The following is a 20,021-nucleotide window of genomic DNA, read 5'->3' on the forward strand; positions in this document are numbered from 1 at the left end:
ACCACTTCAGACAGGATGTATGGAAATAATCAGCATTAGCCTGATGTAAGAACAAATAGAGGCAACTATTTGGTGACGCAGAATAAAGGGAGAGAAGAGCAGGACTTCGCTCAAGGAGACGGAAAGAGCTGGTGGCTTTGGAAGAGCTTATTAGGGATGATAAAAGTGGTAATTTGTTTGACCTGGTACCTGGCCTAATTGGTGGCCATCCCGTTGAATACAAATACCCAGCTGAATATTTCCAGTAACTCCTGGAAACAAAACAAATGTGTTTAATCTCTGGCAGGAGAAAGTTGTTTTCACTGCCAAGGCAGAGGGGGGTCAGATACCATCAAGTGCTTTAAAAACATGTGCTCTCTTCAGCTGGCAGGAGCATCTCAAAATTTTATTTTATTTTTTTTTTGGTATGAAGTAGTCTAATTCAAGTTCTAGGTTTCAATTAGTCTCTCGCTTTCCTGGCCGATAACGTTACGCGCCAGTCGGAACATTTTGTTTTCAGCAAAGGTCACCTGTAAGGGCCCAGCCCGCGTATGTGCTGCTCCGAGGTGTTTTTAGTTTTGGACAAGGGGTTATTTTAAAACGTGTGCCAACTAGGCGGCCAGGCCCTACTGCATTGCCCTTCAGACAACCCACCTAGGTGTCCTCAAAGCGTCTCGAAGGGCAAAATGTGCTTCAGTGCAATTCAAAGGTGAGTGGTCAGCTCTGCCAGAACGCTTTCAGATTTTACGTTTTAGAATACCTTTAAACAGACAGTTTCCAATTCCAGCGTTCCCTGCTCCCGAAGTCGTCCCAGGCTCCCAGCAGTCACCCAGCCTGGTGCCTGGACACTTTCCTCTGAGGTACCGCACCTCTCTGAGCGGGCCGTGACGTGCGAGCTGCGTGGGGCCAAGATGCTGCAGGTGTCTCTCGGGTTAATTTGCTCTGCATAGCTCTGAAAGATCAGTGGCATTTTATCTAAGAAACAGAAGCCCAAATGGGCTTTGTCTTTCAAGGTGTTCATTGTCTTTTTCTCTGCTGTTGGGTAGGCTTTTGCAAGAAACATTTCAGCAAGTTAAATGTTTGTATTTTCACAAAGTAAAATGAGACAGTAACTGAGAAATATATCTTTATTATTAGAATGTTTATATTCTAAAAACTTTTATCCGGGGTTACAATCTGATCCAATTTCTCTCTGATTAACTAACCCAGCATTTGTTCAGCAAGTAACTGGAACTTAAATTGAAAAGTTTAAGAACATGCAGCGTCTTTCACTCTCTTTTTTCTCTTCCTCTCCCACTTACAGTCAAGATTTTGGCGCAATAAATAATAAAATAAACATCTCATCTGTGAACTAGTAGTTGCACTTAACTTTGGTGACTAATAGAGTAGATAGGCATTTAAAAATAAAAATATTCTTTCAGTGTCAAGTGGATAAAGGAACATATTAATGTATTTACTTCCATTCTAAAGATCACCTTCATTACCATTTCTTCATGTTAGTAGGATGTGGGAAATGGAAAAAACCTAAAGGTTGTTTCTATGATATGGTTTTCCTAGGCAAGTTCTTGTAACACACGATCCGACCAAAACCCATGCAACACAATTGACAAATCTTCTTCACCACACAATGGCAAGTGGAAGGCCAGGTGTGGCCTTGTGACAGAGTTAAACAAATGTTAAAATGTCAGTACAACCTAAATACCCGAACTGACTTTACATGGTGACTTCCTATCGAAACAGTGTTGAGAAACTCTGAACATGTATCTGATAGTTCCACATCCACTAGGTAAAAGAAAAGTGAGGCATAATACTCTTTCTTCACTCTGCTACTTTCGGGGACTCTGTGCACCGGCAGATGTATGACACCTGTCGTTACCTGATCTGACTGACCGGTCCTCTTCTGCTTTAAAAATATTGCAACTCGGGTGCTTATTGCAGCAGTAATCATAGCGATGCACTGCCTTTTAATACTCGGTTCTGCTTACAGTCATAGTTATAAAAATGAAAAACATTTTTCACAAGTCTTTATACACGTACTGTAAAAATCACCTTCCACAAAAACGATTTACATCTGTTATGAGCATTTAAAAATAATTTACGCAGACTCGTCTCATCTATTCTTTCTGTTGCTTGAGAAAACAAATCTCTTCAGTAACATCAACAAGATGTTCGTATTTGTAAACATGGCGTGAGGATTCAGGTTACCAAAAAACTGTACACACGGAAAAATCATCTTAATAAATACTCTGATGAATTAAGGATCCTTTTAATTGGCACAAACCACTGTAAACACCCTTACTCCCATCCTGCGGTCATCTGTCTTCGTTACTCTTGGGCTTTGAGTTGAAATTTGAGGAGCCATCTCCCCCGAAAGGACTCGTCATGGAGATGAAGATTTGAAGGGGTTAGGTTATGATCACAGCCCTCTGAGGCCTTTCCTGACCCAAGGGCAGGCGCTGCTCAGGGCGCTGCGGCGTGCTGCTGCTCGCTGCTGAGCTGCCTCCGGGGGCCCAGCTCTGCCCTCGTGCCGAGGAACACCAGAGGCCGGTGCCCAAGGAGAGAGAAAGCTGCTGGGGTGTGCAAGCTGTGCTTGAGACACTGCAGCAACCCAAACTCGCACCAGCAGGGACCATGGCTGCTGGCAGGACCGGGCCGCTTAATGGAGGTAATGAAATGTGGAGATGTGCCCAAGTGGGCTTCCCGAGGGAAATCCAGGGTGGCAATCTGCTGCTATAGCAGCCTTCAAGCAGCTCGAGTAGGCTTCTTGCATCCAAGTATGCTTGCGCAGGTAGCAGTCAGTCATTGATCTTCCACCTAGCTAAGCTGGAAGAGTGACTGTTTGGGTGCCGATTAAATGGATTCTTCTGAACTTCAGCAACAGCATAGATGGAAAATAAATTACCAAGCTACATGCTGCCACTAAAATAATTAAACGTACAGCCACAGTACTGCCCAGCAAGATAACTGCAGTTGTTTAAAATAAGCTCTATAAATAAATAAATAGATAGAAAACCCTCTGTGTAAACTCAATAAAATGTCATTTCTCTAATAGCGCCCAAAGAGGGAATGGCGTTGCTAAATAATATAAATATTCCATATTGTATACATTTCTCTATATTAGATCTGTTACGTTTTGGCATGGCCAGGTGGATAGGAGAAGTGGGATAATTAACTTCATTCAGTATTTGTTCTGTTGAAGCCACGCTCCTGTGTTACTTTAGATCGTCAGCCGCTCCTATAGCTGTTTGCTCTTTTTACCCATCTTGGATTTTGCGCTCACTTTCCTGGCGGAGCAGCCTGGTTCACCTTTCTTTTGGGCTCTCCATATTTCTCGTGGGCAATCAACAGGTTCGTAGAAGCATCTGACCGGCTGCAAACTGTTCTTTTCTTCCTTTGCTTTTTTCAGCAAGACTCTTCCTTTCTGAAAGGAATGAGGCTTTGTGTCGGGGATGTTGTATGAGGCATGTTGACTTCCTCGGCTCCTGAAATTAATAATAGCGATTAATAATAATTACTATTCAGTCTTGCAAAGTGAAAGCTGCCCCCAAATGTCCCAAACCTGTATATTTTTGCAGGCAGAATGGCCTTGCTTTACAGGACCAGGTTGAAAGTTAAGAACAGTTGCAATATAAATGACATTTCTCCATAATCAAAATCATCCCTCGCTACAGGAACTACATGTGTTACTGATGGACTCTTCGTGCATGTTCATCTACATTTTAACTGGGGGTATGATTCTGCTGATTTTAGAGCAGTCACCTCGCTCAGGTCTATATTCTCGTTAACTTATTAATCTAAAGAGATTTTAAAGATGCGCATATTCACAGCAACCTTCTGCAGTGAACGGTTGTCCCCGTGTCTTTGGAAGACCACACGGTCCCAATGAGAGCAGAAAGGGGGTGCAGGAACTGCGGGGGCTGCTGGTGGGATCTGAGCCCTGCCTGGGACTCTGCCAAGTGCCAGGGGACCGCAGCTGCCAGGGGCCAATAGCTCAGGAAACTCGGCTCTGCCTCTGTGCTGGCCACCCGGGATGCTTTGGCTTTGTTGTAGGCTGCAATTTGGAAAGGGAGAAGAGGAAAGGGGAATAGAGAAACTGGCGTGAAGAAGGGAGCAAAATCTTAAAGGGCAAAGCGAGCTGAATTCGTTGTTCTCTGTGCGATGGTTCGGGCCTGGCAGGATCTGATGAAATCGGTGAGCTCAGGAGTTACGGCACGGTGCTGTGCGGGCTGCGCCGTGCCCTCTGCTCCGGGATTTTATTTTGAAACCTCAGTTCCACAGCTTGGCTAAGTCGGATCCCTTTTAACATCATCTCAGAATGGTTTATGGCAGATACATGCAGTGTAACAGCAGCACAACACACGTCAGGCCCCAGCTCGTGTCTGCCCAGATGCTGTGACTGAAGGGAAGAGCAGATGTGTGCGCTTGTGTGGCGGTCTCTTCAGGGCTCCCACAGGGCTATTTTCCAGAGCTCATTGTTTCTGAAAACCCATCTGTGCTCTTGTCTTGGGCGTTGGACAGTACTGGGCATTGATAAGGCCAGTTTTGGAAAAAGCTGCCGTTGTGCAAGCCCTCTCCCATCAGGATGTGCAGCCTCACTCTGTCGTCCCTGTGCCACCCTCGGGGCTGGTCCTGGTTCACAGCAACAGCCAGCGATGCTACCTGATGCTTGTGCGCTCCCCTCCTCCTCACAGACTTGCAGAGACCTCCTGGTTGAACCACACCTGGTACCAGCAAAACGCGTTCCTCTTGGCGTGTCTCTCTCCAAATCTGCCCTCGTTTGAAGCCTGCTCTTGGAAAGACCTGCAGGGCGTCAGGAAAGCCTCTGCATTTCGTGGTAGGAGGCAGTGAAAGCCAACCGACCGCACAGGACCTGAGCCTTACCTACGGAATGGCTTTACCCGGTGGCAGCTTTGTTAAAACCAGCTCAGGTCACGGGTAAGACGACAGGAGGGCATTGCCCAACAGAGCTGAGCTGTATTTAAATTAAACCCATTTGTGGCAGAGGAGGTGGATTTCTGCCCCTAATGAGTAGCCAGGGTGAAGAAGGTCTCTAAGGTGGCTGCAGACGCAGGCCATCGCCCGCTGAAAGGCAGTGCTGCTTCACGGGGAGGGGCAGCCCCCCACTACAGGTGACTCCGAGGTGCTGGGCTTTGAATCACAGGGTCGTGTGGGTTGGCAGGGACTTAAGACACCTCCCCCTGCATCAGGCTGAGGTTTGCCTTCATCCCCAGAGCAGGCAGAGCAAAATAAACCCTCCCTACCCCGCTGAGCATCTTCTCCTCTACCCTCTCTGCTTGGTAGCACACACTGGGCTATTTTTAATCTGATAATTCCAAATAAAGGCTACCACCAAATGCTAGTTTTGCCATTGCCTTTTAAAGGAGAACTGGATCAATGGGTAAGCAGAAACCTCTACACAACTTTACATACGCCTTTGAACTCCCACCGTTTGTCAGCAACCGATGGATTTTACCAAACTGTGTTATACTCAGGCCAAAGACTTCACCTTGACAGAACAGCCCGTGTTAGTGCTACTCCCAGAGCAGCTGCCTGAGTAACCCGAGATGTTGCCAGCAGCCGTACTTGCTCCAGACACTTGTTTGCTTACATGTGATGTTTAAGTTGACAGTTAGGAAATGACAGCTGTCTCTCTCCTCCCTACAGAATGTTAAAGATATTTTCAGCTGAAGCTTGACCTGCATCTACCAAAGACATTCAACAACTGTAGCACTGCAACAGGCTGTTAAAGTCAATCAGAAAGGAATCATTTATTTTACACAAAATTATATTCTTGGTTTTCCTTTAAAGAATGTCTCGTTTTATTTTTGATTTAGCAGAAAGCTTTTGATTGAGCAGTAATTTATTTTTCTTTTATTACGTCCCATAAATACAGACCCCACTAAGGTACAGAACTTGATCCAAACCCAACTTGATTCAGGCTTTTGGATCAATTTGAAATGCAAAAGCAGCAATTTAAGCATGTCAAGTTACGTCTTTCAGTACAAGAAAAATAAAAAGACATACATACAGGCATCTGGGTTTCTTATTTAATGAAATGTCTGTAAACTGCAAAGAAAAAAAAAGAAACAGGTGGTAAATATTAGTATTAAATTACCAAGCAATTAAAATATGGAGATAAAGTATGGAGATATGCAGTCTTCAAAACCACATTTCCATTTTCACCTGCTGTTAGTACAAGAAAAATGTTCATGAAAGAAACCTAAGGAAAAGAAACGTTTTCAGATTGTTATTCCTCTAACTTAGTTTTTTTTTTAATTTGTCGTTAGTCGTTGGACTTTTCCCCGTTATTTTTGTCATAATTATAATCCCAGTAAATTGCTAAAGAAGTGTGGGTTGAACAGAGATGCTTCACTTTAGGTTAAACAATATGGTACAATGAGCAGTAATTATTGTGTTCAAGATAATTAATAAGGGACAGTGCCTGAATAAGCTGTATTAAATTAGTTTTCTCTCAGAGCCTTTAATTTTGCAGCAATGTGTTTCCTTTACATGAGCAGCTAGAAAACCTCCACTACCAGCTCTTGTCTCTGTCCCCAGCAGCACTGAGGGACACCAGTGCTCCTCTCCATCCCCACCCCAAATTGTCTATAGGTCTTTGTCTTCCACATGGCTACGGAAACCTTGGCTTTCTACTACCACAGACCTCCTTAGTGCTGTGCATGATCAAATGCCTCTCATCTCACCTCCAGGAGGGTGAGCAATTAGCATAGGCAGTGTGGGGTCTTCACTGAAACTAACATGTTCTGGAGAAGTCGTGGATAAAACTTGCCGTATAAGTGTAATGCTTTGTAGGGAGTTTAAGTAGTAATAATGAGGGCTTTGAAAGAAATGGTTATTTTTAAAAGCATTGTTCAGACAGCAGTGGTTTCCAGGCTGTGGAGTCTCGTCTGACAGGCCTGTGGGAATCCGTTTGCTCTTCCTACACGTCTGCTGATAGGGAACTACAGAAAGCAAGCTGAAACCTGCCAGCAGGTTTCTGTGTCCATTACAGGGATTCACATCCTTCCTGAAAATCTTCAGGGATCTCCAGAAAACTGCCAAGTCAGTAAATGACACAAGGGAAACTGTTTCCAGCAAAGGTAACGTCAGCAGTAGCCAAAGCTGGGAAAAAAAACTGGGAAATATTTCATTATTTTCTGCTCTCCTTTTCCCACCTTTGCTAACTGCTCTCATCCTTTCTGCTCAGCAGAAACCAGCAGCGTTTGCAGCCATCACTGCTCGTCCCATGCCCTAGGTAGCAGTACCTGACTGCAGCTCTAAGGGCACAAAGCTGGAATCCTCACCTGCCTACTGCCTTTGTTCCTCACCCTATGATTTGGTTACAACTGCAGGTTGTTTTCCACACCACCCTTTACAACGATGATCGAGAGCTCTAAGCTGCAAACAAAATTCAGGTGAGTGAGACCCAGAACTTTTCAGGTTTCTATAATGAGACTCAAAATTGTTTGAAACTCACCTTGTCCTACTTAACACACGCTCTGCGTGAGGCATGACAAATATGAGAAGTAGTGGCTTAAAACATAAATAAAACAGAAGTCTACAGAAGCATTTATAAACCCAGCTCTGTCTGGGGAAGCGATTAGCCCGTCCCACTGAGCCTACTCACACTGAAAGTCCAGCACTTTCCCTCTGGTGGTGGGTGAGAATTAACGAAAGGGCTTTGCTGGCTTACCACGTGGTCGCTGACATCCATGTGGCTGCAGGCGACCTGCTGGTTTTGGTAATACTCTAGCTGCCTCTCCGCCAGGTCCACGCGCTGCAGCAGGTTCTCAATGAAGTGCTGGAGCCTGGCTTTTCCCCGCAATTCTTTTTCTGCCGCTTCTTCCAGGAAGTGGTTGAAAGTAACAACTTCTCTGTAAGACAGAAACATCACAGAGAGGCAACACGTCAATAATGGGGAGAGCCCTGGTCTCACTGCTGTCAGAAAAATACTGGCGCTGCTTCTCTTCTTCGTGGTGCTATCCCACCTAGCTAATTACTGTCCTTCCCCTCCAGTAAGGGATTTCAATCTTTTTGTGGACACTGACTACAGATCTGGAGCCCTGAATGCTGAATGTAAATTTATGGGCAGTTGGTTGTTTTTTTTTCCTGTCACACTCAGAGCTCTTGGCAATAGTCCATAGATCCTGTTGGTCCACCGACAGCAGGGCAGAAACGTTATCATTAAGCAAAACCATTCACCACTCGAGGTACCTGGGCACAGCCATAGCTACTTAGCCGAAAACAGATCCACCTTCTCTTCTCCTATTTATAAATGTGCCTATCAGTCCTGAAACATGAAGAGGAGTGGATGAAATCCCCAAATCACCTTCCCGGTTCATCATAATCTTACAGCGGTAGTTTAAAACAGCTGCTGTGCTAGTTCCTAGCTTCAGAGAGCTGCTGCGGCCATCAAGCTCCATTTTGGCTGCAATCCTGCAAGTACTTCAAAGAGCAGCGCTATGAGCTGGAGCTGGTGGGAGCGCAGGAGATTAAGGGAGAATTTGGAGATCTTGGAGCAAGGAGTAAGTGCGTGGGAAGACCAAGTTTAGGTCAGGAGTTTAGCAGTGCTGCTTGTCTGGTAGCACAGTTGGAAGCAACACATGGTGCTGCTGACTGTGAAAGGTCCCAGCTATGTATGGAGATGGAGCTCATCCTGAAGGGCTCTGCACACTCGGGGTGGTAAGTGAGCCACTATTTGGGCCTCATTTCAGGAGTTCTGGGTGGGAAACATTTGGATACAGCCAGCCATGTATTACAGAAAACGGCAAATCTGAGCATGCAGGATTTCCCCAGTTATTAAACGCCTGGAAAAACAGTCCCTGCTCTGCCAGTGAAGCCACGTTAATTTTTGCTCTGTACAAAACTCAGCGTGTGGGAGTTGGAGGAACCAACGCTTGCCAAATGAAACAGGGCATGATTGTTCGGTGGAAACACAGCGCCTGAGAAAAAAGCGTTTTAAGCCGAAATTAGGAAACATTTTGTAGCAGTAATGGCTGTAGTGGGTTTACGTGGCAAGGTTTTGGTAGCAGGGAGCCATAGGGGTGGTTTCTGTGAGAAAGATCTAGAAGCTGCCCCATGTTTGGGAAGGGCCCCATTGTTTTCCAGATCCGAGCCAATAAACGATGTTGTTTTGCGCCTCTGTGAGAGCATATTTAAGACAGGGAAAAAACGCTGCGCCACACAGCAGCCGGGAGAGTCAAGGGAGTGGGAGAACAGCCTTGCACCAAGGTCAGTGTAGAAGGAGGGGGAGAGGTGCTCCAGGCGCCGGAGCAGAAGTCCCCTGCGGCCTGTGGTGAGGACCATGGTGAAGCAGGATGTCCCCCTGCAGCCCATGGAGTACCACGGTGGAGCAGGGTTCCATGCTGCAGCCCGTGGAGGAGACCACGGTGGAGCAGGTGGCCCTGCACCGACGGAGGCTGCCGCCTGTGGAAGGCCCCTGCCGGAGCAGATTCCGGGCCGGACCTGTAGCCCGTGGAGAGGAGACCACGCAGGAGCAGGTGATCTGGCAGGAGCTGCTGCCCGTAGGGGAGCCAGGTTGGAGCAGTTTTCTCCTGAGGGATGGACCCCGTGGTACGGACCCATATCTGGAGCAGTTCTGGAAGAGCTGCTGCCTGTGGGAAGCCCACGCCGGATCAGTTCATCAAGGACTGCATCCCGTGGGTGGGACCCCACAGCACAGGGGACGAGAGTGACCGAGAAGGAGCGGCAGAGAAGAAGTGCTGTAGACTGACCATAACCCCCATTCCCCGTTCCCCTGCGCCGCTCGGGGGGAGGAGGTGGAAAAGGGTGGATGGGGGGGGAAGGTGCTTTTGGTTTTTTTTTTTTCCTTTGTTTTCTCACTTCTCTCGCTTGTTAGTTGTAGGCAATAAATCTTACTATCTCCTTATGCCGAGTCTGTTTTGCCCGTTACAATAATTATTGCGTGATTTTCTCGTCCTTATCTCAATCCTTGAGCCCTTTTCACATATTTTCTCCCCATTCCTCTTTGAGGAGGGGGAGTGAGAGAGCGGCTGTGGTGGAGCTCGGCTGCCCACTCGAGCGGAACCACGACAATGGCCTGTCAAAGCTTTGCTTGTTTATAACAAATCCAAATGTTCTCTGCGCTTCATCAAAGATTGTTTTAACTCAGCATTGCTGTAGATAATTATTTTAAGTGAGCTGGTTTTGTCTTACGAAGTTGGGCGTAAGTGGTCAGCTGTGGAAATCTGCCATTTGAACTTCAAGCTGCATCTGCCTGCTCTGAGCCAGAGCAGAGTGCATCAGCAGGCTGCTTACGTGCCCGATCCTAGTGGCAGGAACGAGCTAAAAACCAGCGTGTACTGCTTGGATGAGCACACTCATGAAGGTTAGTTTATACGAACTTACCCACAAAGTCTGGCTGAAGAAACTGAGAGGAGCCTTGTTCGTTAAACCCCGTTTCAAGGCTTTGTACTTTCTGTGACTGCTCGGAGTGACTTGGTAATAAAAAGGCACTGAAGGATGCCGAGGAGGAAGCAAATCTAAACTCAATAAGGTCACATTGAGGGCTTTGTTCTCACCTCACTTACAGCACTTTAACTTCATGAAGCTACTCTGGATTTACCAAGCCCATGGCACTGCTGCAGGTTGCTCTTTTGCAGCGGACAGGAAGCTCAAAGGACAGAAACCTACCAGGTTGGCTCTAAATCCCTCCTTTGGGGAAGGAAGGGGAGCTGCACGCAGCCTTCCAGCAGAAGTGCTGGGGCAGAGCAGGGACTGGCCAGCCCGGGACACCACCAGCACGTCCCTGCCATGGCCACGCAGCCAGGTTGTGTGCTCCACTGTGGCTGGAGGTGACGAGCATCACCTCAAGGCCCTGGCATTTGTTTTTAGAAGGCTGATAGTTGCATGAATGCTAGTATTTGTAACGGTGCCAGTAAAGGTAATTAAAAAGCATTCATTAATCTCCTGCTCCATGGCATGAATATATCACCTATAAATTTTCCTTTCCTACAAACATGCAGTTAGTGAGCTGCACATGGGGAGATGGGGGAAAATGGGATTTTTTTTTCTGGAAGGCTTGGACCACTCTCAGGAGAACAGGCACATAGACGCAATAAATTCCCTAGGATTCTTCGTGCTTTCTAGACTACTCAAAGTAACTTGGCATCCTACAAGCCCCTGTTTGTAGGAACTGCTACTAGCAGCAGCAGTACCATTTTGTTATCCGTAAGATAGCAAGAAAAAAAAAGGAAAAGCGTATGCATTGTTTTTATGTTTGTTCATGTGCCTTGATACAATCTAGGAATCTGCCTTTAATAACTTTTATCTAAAACTTTTCCTCTGTGCTGAAACTGTACAACCGCTCTGTCAATTCCTTCTATGAAGACAGGAGCCAGAATATGGCCACCTACTAGGGCTCAGTCTCACGCCTTGTCCTGGTAAGCAGCACTTTTGTTAGTTCAGGTACTTTGTTTCTACTTTATTCATATCTCTCCGAACACCACCAAGCCCCGAGGAGCAATTGCTAATAAGCCTACTTGCTCCACAACCTCTTCCTCAGAGAGCTCGCTCTGCGCCACTCCTGTGCCTTGGTTACCTGAAGAAAGCTCCCAGAAGCATTTTTACCCTCCTCCCCCCAAGAACAACAGGAAACGGCTCAAAGATCTTGTGCAGCTTCTCTGCAGCCACTGCTTATCCGTTTAATTGCCTTTATCGTCTTGTAGTGTGCACAGACGTTTCCTACCTATAGTGATAACCCTCTCTCCAGTCCTATTCCTAGTATCTATTTTTGATAGATGTGATGATTTTGTGCTTATCTTATTTACTTGTAATTTATTTCTCCAGGCCTCTGCCAACTTTTGGGTGAACGTTATGCCATGATTTCCATCTTTTTCTTTGTGCTCTGACACTGTGGATGATGGATGCTCCCAGCAGGTCAGCTAATGACTCCTAATGAAGTCGAGGGAAGGTGGGCGTGCGAGCATTACAGGGCCCACTTGGTGGAGGTGTAAAACAGAGAGCACGGCAGCACAGGCCTGCTGGGCTCAGCAGCTTTACAGAACAGCATCACCTGGAAGGGGACTCATTTATTAAAGCCTGGCTCAGCCTGGAAGCACTGCCCTTTCTGTTTGGAGGTCTCTGCTACCCTATGCTGATCATTCTACATCCGGAGTGCTGCTGCTATATTAAGGAAAGGTTGTGCAGAGCTGTTAGCTCCCCTGGAGCCCCTCTGCTCTCAGCAGCACTTCTTTCCCACTCTCCTCTGCTTCTGTTTGCTCTCTGCTCTGTCAGCCTGCAGCCTCCTGCCTCTTCTCATTCAGCACCACCCTGGCCCTCGCTGTAGCACCAGCAGCGCTAGGTCCTGCCACTGCGTCCTCTGCCTGGACTCGATGATGCTCAGTGCAGCTCGGGCCTCTGTAAATTTCTGTAATGGGCAGCAGAGTGACTTATCCTGTTTGCTTACAGTATGCAATCCTAATATTAACATAGGTTGCATAGCACAATGGCTTGGTGAAGGGCTATGACTGGGCAGTGGGGAGAAGGGGCAGCTCTGTCAGCACCTGTGTCTCTGTCACAGGTGCTGTGACCTCCATCAGACAGAAGCTTTTAGAAGCAGCAACGACTGCTCCTTCCCAGAGAGCAGAGGGCACATTAACTGGCAGCAGTTTGTGGTATCGGGGCGCGGGGAAACAGAGAGAAAAACAAACAGACAAGGGAGGTGTCTGAGAGGAGTCCATGCTGCCAGACTGACAGAGAAGAGCTCTTCCCAAAGGCAGTGTCAGATGTGGTAAATGAAGTCATAAATCAGAGCGGCCTAGGTGACATTTATTCTTTTGCCTTCACCACTAGATCACGGGGTGGTCGCTGCAGAACTAGCGAGCCGCAGTTCTTGTTTACCAGGCAGCTGCTGGCATGTGGGCCCTGCAGATGCCCTTAGAGGTCGCCGGGTTTCAGCAGACAAACACGTGATGGAGTGGATGCAGAGGTTGGGACAGCTCCAGCTCCTTACCAACTGACAAGAAGGGATAATGGTTTCACACATTGCAACCAAGCCCTCCTACAGAGACATCTCGCTGGTCCCAGGACTATTTACAGCCGCTTTGACACCTGCAACTGCTCCGTAGGCGGAGACAGGCACGAGGCTCTGGGCATACTGCACCCAAGCATCAAATCCCTTTACAGAATTGCACTTTGCCTAAAATGAATAAAAAAACAATTTTTTTTTTTGTTATTTTACCTAAAGATGGGGAAGTTCCTACCAAAGCAAGTTTCCATTTCCTTGAGAAACTATTTAAAATATGAACATTCATTAAGTATTAAGACTGCTGACCCAATCCATCACCCCTTTGCCTTCTGTGCCTGAAATCTGGTATCTGTTGCTCATTAGGCTGCGGTTTCACATTCCTACACCGCTATTCCTACACCGCTATCAGCACATTTGATTTAAGAGGTTCACACCTCCTCCTCTCAGAAAGTTACTGTCCTAGCAGTTGCACCCATTTGCTGGGTTGTGGTCTAGATCTGAGCCCTGAGCTTACTGGGGTGACACCATGAGGATTAAAATGTTTTATTTCCCAGCCCCATTTTGTGGGCTAGTCCTGCTGCACTGGAACCAGTGCAGCTGAGGGGGGGAGCAATGGCTTGAGTGGGAAGATGAAAGGACATGGGGAAGAGGGAGCAGGACCCCCTGAAACCAAGTGTGGAAAACCAACATCTAGTTGTGGTCATCAAAAGCCAAACCGGTTTGTTGTACAAGTGATTCTCATATTTAAAGGCAAGCTGTTGTTTTAAAGAAGCACCAATTGCAGTGATCTTTAAAAGCCTACTCTTAATCCCCTTGTCAAGCTGCTGTTTGAACAAATAGTTCCAATAATTGCAAATTTCAGGTGAAGCCAGTGGCAAAAATAACCACTCACCACAATCGCTATTCTGAAATAGCCCTTTTATTGCAGGCTATGCCAGAGCAGAGGCATGACCAGACAGTCTTAAAACAAATGCAATAGGTTGGTTAAAGAAATTGCTGTCAGAGATATGACAACTTACTACATGTATGCTCTTATGCCCTATAATTAGGAGACAAAGTGAAATTAAGTCACTATTGAAGACTGTATCTTCAAATACCCTGTTTAGACCTACTGAAGACAAAAAAATCAAACTCTGCCATTTCATTGTTTTTACATGAGTTCCAGAAACAAGCCTCTAGGTGTCCAATAGAAGGAGTTGAGAACTGGTTTTATTTTCAATGGTTTTCTTGCTATCTTATTCAACACAGTCCTTTGGGAAGGCTCCTGCGTTAGCTTTAACACCACAGTGCTCACACTGAGTTGCATTCTCCTTCATCAGACATTGAATAATCCCTTTCAGGGCACATTTTCTAATTAGATCATTTGTTTGCTCAGCAGCTCTGCTGAAGGCTTGACGCTGTGGCCATCATTCACCAAAACTGTTCAGGGTCCAACTAAGGCAGATTGGTAAACTGGGACCTATCTTTAGTAGCTGTGCTTGCTTCTCTAGAACATCCAGGTAATAATAATAATTAAAAAAAAAAAAAGCTTTGGCTGTTCAACTCTAAGTTTGATGAGACTCAGTGACACAACAGCGCCTGCTCTAGGACTTCTCTGTGCAGACAGTATTACTGCTTTAACTATGCAGTACTCTAGTTAGCGTGGTGCCTCCACCTGTCCTACCCTTCACAACTCATCTCCATATCAGTTGCTAACTTTTTCTCTAGAAGAGCCTCTAAAGAAGAGTTTTTGTGACCTTATCTAAGAGTTGGACTAGAATTTCTTTCCTCTTCACAAGATTTCTTTTTTAAACCCACAGACTGATCTCGAGTAGCCCTATTTCCATCTCTGAGATCTGTAAGTGCGTATTGGTAATAACCCTTTAATAACCCTTTTCTGGTTTTCACATGCACCCTGTTCCTGATGTCTGGTAGCAGGGACAACTATTCAGAACCCAAAGGAAGACCGCTTTCCTTTGGAAAAGGGTGACAAAGATATTTCTGGGAGGAAGGTGTTTTCTTTTTCCTCTTTTAAAGAGAGGACAGAGGAACGAGTTTTCAGCTATAGTGGATCAATATCAATACTACTTTTGGGAAAAGTTATCCATATTCACAAGGTTGCTCATAGAAAAAAAAAAATACAGTCCAAAGAAACTGATGAAAGCATTTGTTTCTGAAGGTCAGCAAGTATCAAAGCAGTCCCTAAGGGCTGCCTTTGACTTTTCACAATCTGCAGTGAGAACTCCTGCTTCTGCAATTTCCATTAAGCAGTCTTGTTTGGCTTTCTAATCATCTGGACTTCTTCCAGAAATCAAAGCCAAAGCTGAGATCCTCCTTTTTGAAGGAGAAAGTCATTTCAGCACACCAAGTAAGTGAGTTTCTGAACACACAGAGGGATTGAATATATGGACAGGTCTCAAAATTTACCAGTGGTCCAAGAGAAAACCAAACAAGTGACACTGTCATTACCAGAGCCACGAAGATCCTTTCTTTTCCCCCTCTACCGCTACATACCATGAAGAGCTTCCCTGCTATTGGCACAAAACTAAGTGTCTGGACATTTGTAGAGACTCAGGGTCAAAAAGCTGCCCATAGAAATATCAGCTGTGCTTTCACAAAGCACGATTTATATCTACCTTCCTTCTCAGTTTCCTAATTATACAGTGATGCTTGAATTAGGATGCCGTACCGTACAGCTTTCTGTGGCTGTATCCCTCGCTGTCCCCCAAGATGGGAAATGCAGAAGCTGTTAGAAGACAAATCAGGTTTTCTGTGAACTCTACCTGTTCACACACCCTGCCTGACCTCACAGCCTCCTCAGAGTGCCTTGACAGTGCTCTGTGCCGAGGCAGCAACGCAAGGAGCCGAGCAGCCAGGGCACCCTTCCATCTATCCCCTGCCTCACCCAGCTCCAGATGCAGGGCAGGAAGGGGGTGAAGGAGCCCCAGCTGGCGCTATGATGAGGTGCTGCTGGTGCTGCACGACTCCCCTCCCACGCACATCTCAGAGATTTTGTGTGGGGCACAATTCGTGCCTCATTTTAGATATCCCAAGTTCAGCATCTTGCCTACAACATCTGCTTACCTGAGGTCCCTCTCTAGGCTGCAGAGGGAAGAAGGGACCTCCCCAGAGCAATTCCTCCCACTCCCAGATACTCTTCTAGAAGAAGTGGGCTGAATCACGCTCTGACAGAGCCCATAGGGGGAGTTTGGCTAGATGGGAATATCAAACTACTTCAAACTGTACGGTACATGAGTCCTTGAATCTTCTTGTCCATGAAGCTGCCCTAATGTTTCAGAAATCAGAAGTGCTGAGTATCTGCCCCCTCTCCTAGGGATCAGCTGCAGTCTCACTGTAGCTGACTCCTACTGATGGAGGAGCCATCAGCATCTTTTCTTTTTAGTCCTTAGACTGCGGGAAGGAGCGATGAAAGCCCTCCAAACTTCCCACACTGAACTCCTACACCACCTTCCTTATTTCTTCTAAGATCAGCGTCATGGCAACTAGCATCTCCCTTTGTAAGCCTGTGAATTGGTTTGGAGCCACTCCATTACCAACACTCTTCATTTGCATTCCTCTAAAATAAGTTGTGCTGCTCCAAAAAGCCTGAGAGGTTTCAGCAAGTGCAGAATAAACTAAGTAGTTCACGTATAAATAATATATCAGCTATTGCTACATTTTTAATGGCTGCCTCACGAGCGGATTTTTAGATGGGCTGGGTTAGTCAGAGTGACTCTGGCAACTGGTCCCCATGGCCCCTCGGTGACTCCAGGTTCGTGGTGCTGTGTCTGCCCCAAACACCTCCTTGGGGTGGCCTTTTAGCACCGCGTCCAGCAGGGCTTTGCTGCAGCACAGGAGGAGGCCATCGCCCTGCACGGGCTGCCCCGCACGCAGCGGGGGGGTTTCGGGGAGGAGGCACCGCTCAGTTTTGGTACAGGTCTCCCCCAGCACTTACCCAGCCTCCTTTAAAAGCCAAGGGATTAGAGGTGTCAGCGTCAATCTGATTACGTGCCGGTGATGGCTTACGCTTGCTTCTACCCCACAGGAGCAAGGGCGCAGCGAAAATGTCCAGGTTAGTGAGCGGGGAGCTGCTGCTGCCCAGAGGCACTGCTCAGAGGAGCTGTGCCCTACCTGCGGGGGACACAGCCAGGGGGCTACGTCCCTAGAGATGGAGTCACCACCCGGGGGCGGCCACCAGGTCCTTTCACAACCAGCAGGTGAGCAACCCATCCCCTGTCCGCTCCCCCAGAGGCTCTCACCGCCCCAGGAGCGCGGCGGCCCCGTGCCGAGCTATCAGCTCTTGCTCCCCACTTACTCCTCTTTCCTTTGCAGCTCCTCCTCGGACTCGCTGAGGCGCTGCTTCAAGGCCGCGATCATCTCCACCGCCACGTCCACCTGCCTGCTGAGCGCCCGCTCCCTCCGCTGCACCTCCTGCTTCTTCTGCGAGAGCTGCACGAAGGCCGCCCGCACCTCCAGCAGCTCCGCCGTCTTCTGCGCCAGCTCCCCGCTCAGCCTGGCCAGCCGCTTCTCCACCGCCTCGTCCACCGCCTCCACCACCCTGCTCAGCTTCGCCCTGACGGGCGCCTCCAGCTCCGGCTCCGGCTCCGGCTCCGGCTCCGGCTTCCCCTCCCGGCGCCTGGAGGCGCTGCCCCGGCCGCAGGGCTCCGGCGGCGAGCCCGGCGCCGCGTCCCGCAGCGGGAGGAGCGGGCGGCCCCCGGCCGGCCCCCGCCGCTCAACGCCGCCGTGGCCGTGCTGCAGGTGAGCCCGCAGGGCCGCCAGGCTGCCCAGCGGCAGCGGCAGGGGCTCCGGCCACGGGTACGGGCACGGGCAGGGGCAGGGGCAGGGGCAGGCGGCCCGCTCCCCGCCGCCCTGCTGCATCCTCCGCCTCGGCGGGGCGGGCTGGGGAAAACTTCGGGGGATGGAGACGGAGCCCGGAGCCGAGAGGCTGCGGGGAGGCGTTTGCAGCACAGCCGTAAATCAGGCAGAGCGGGGAGGGGAGGGGAGGGGCGGGGCGGCACGGGAACCACCGACAGACAGACGGACAGACCGACAGACGGATGGACAGACTGACAGACAGACCGCCGGGCAGCCCCTCCGACCCCACGGACCCGCGCCCCGGAGCCGCCTCCCGCCCGCTGCCCCGCTCCACTTTACTGCTCTGTGCCCGCGGTGGGTGCCTGTTCGTAGTTAATCCCCCAAAAACACGAGCAAAGCCGTGGAGTGGCAGCCTGTCTGAGGGAGCAGTGAAATACCGCTTTGCTAAAACCTAGTGCTTCGTGGTGGTGATACGCTGCAGACTTTTTTTGCACCACAGTGAAGTTTAATTCTGTGCTGATGTATCTGTTCCTTGAGTGCAGCGTGCAGGAGGAGTCCTACACGCCGAGAAAATCCACTGCATTGATAGATGCCTCTGATGTGATTAAGACGTTCCCGGTAAATGATTCACCAGATGGCACCTCAAAGGACGCTACTTGAAGTGCATTTCAGAGCTTCAGCTAATCTCTGGAGTGTGTGAGCTACCGTCCAGGCTGCAACTTGTTGCACAAGGTATTTGCCCTGTACTAACCTTGTCTGACTGCAGCCGTTTCCCCTTCTTTTCTCCTTGTGCCTTGTAGGGTGCTACCTGAGGCCCCATGCACATCCAGAAGAGCTGATTTTCCCCAACAACTGACAAGAATGTGAGCCCTCAGAGAATCACAGCATGGTTTTGGTTGAAAGGGACCTTAAAAATTGTCCAGCTCCAACCTCTTGTCGTGGCAGAGACCCCTCGCACCAGCCCAGGCTGCCCAAAGCCTCATCCAGCCTGGCCTTGAACACCTCCAGGGGCATCCACGGCTTCTCTGGGCAGCCTGTGCCAGTGCCTCACCATCCTCAAAGTGAAGAATTTTCTCCTAATATCTATTCTGAATCTCCCCTCTTTTAGGTTAAAATTGTTCCCCCTTGTCCTATCACTATATCATGGTCCTGGGGATAGAAAATGTTGATGGCTTCGAGGGAGCCAGGTGATGTTCCCGTCTGGATGTGTGGTGCAGTCATTTTCTGAGTACTCGATGAGGAACAATCTCCCTGCGATGCATCAGCAATTGAGCATTTTGCACTGGGGGACGTGCATCATCCAGTACATGTCTGAGCTTCCTTCCCTGTGATTTAAATGTGGAGTGGGTAGAACCCAGCGCTATCGCTCACACAAGCCCAGATTTACACAGCCATAATGTATGAGTCATCTCGGAAACTTTGCCAAGTGCTGGGGGAGCCTTACCCGCTTTATTTGTATGCATCTCTTTCTTTCAACATCCCTTTAAGCACTTTTCAATAAGTCTTCCGGAGGGATAAAAGTTATTTAAATAAAGCTAGCATGTAACAACCTGCCTGGTGCTGCATGGAAGGTGGGAATATTGAGCATATACGGCTTTTTTGGGTAGTGATCTGTACTAGCCGTGCCTGGTCCCACAGCTGCTGATTTTGGCTGGAAAATTATAAGTTGACCTCTTCCTATTTTGAGGGTGCTCACTAGGTTAAAAATCATATTTCAAAGGTGAAGTACATTTTGTTTGGCTGATCATTCCCCTTTAGTGAAGGGGGCTGGAAAAAAAAAAAAAACACAGTTTGTTTTTCAAGAGTTACGCATGTTGTTTATCTGCCGATTTTTTCCCCATCCTAGACGAGGAGAATAGGTGAGTCAGTTCTGTTTTTATTTGCAGCCACTTTCCCCTTCAGGCTCACCATGCTGAAATGTTTGCGGGGGCTTTTTCTTGTGGCGTAGAGCTGGATTCACAACTATCAGTCTGGCTGCATTCATCAGCCTCTGCTTTCCCTTGTTTGTTTACAGCTTTGCTTTGAAAGGGGTTGTCAGGAATTTTTGTCTCTCCCCGGCATGCCCACACTCCCCTCTCTGGTCTTTATGGCGTGATCCAGCCGGTTTGCAGGAGACGTGAATCTGTGCAGCGTTTCCTTGCGGATGTTTTATTGAGCTATACATAGGTATGCAAAGATGCACGCACACATCCGCTACCACTGCATGCAGATGGGGTTTTGAGTTTGGCTCTGGCAAGTACCACAGTCCCCTTGTTCTGCT

General features: G+C 48.2%; 1 protein-coding gene across 2 annotated transcripts; it reads right to left on the minus strand.

Annotated features, from left to right (window-relative positions):
- Positions 1-1,134: 1,134 nt before the first annotated feature.
- Positions 1,135-18,120, minus strand: ZNF365 (zinc finger protein 365). 2 transcript variants are annotated; one of them, XM_082765470.1, is made up of 4 exons: positions 17,262-18,120; positions 7,673-7,853; positions 6,008-6,045; positions 1,135-3,461 (listed from the first exon to the last, which is right to left on the minus strand). In XM_082765470.1, exons 1-4 carry the CDS (start codon positions 17,822-17,824, stop codon positions 3,215-3,217), a joined length of 1,029 nt encoding a protein of 342 aa, XP_082621596.1. In that variant the 5' UTR covers positions 17,825-18,120; the 3' UTR covers positions 1,135-3,214. The 2 variants fall into 2 exon arrangements, with proteins under 2 accessions (XP_082621596.1, XP_082621597.1); XM_082765471.1 differs by having other exon boundaries at positions 6,004-6,045.
- Positions 18,121-20,021: the final 1,901 nt, after the last annotated feature.

The sequence above is a fragment of the Aythya marila genome (assembly GCF_965140915.1).
Source record: "Aythya marila genome assembly, chromosome: 7".
NCBI lineage: Eukaryota > Metazoa > Chordata > Aves > Anseriformes > Anatidae > Aythya > Aythya marila.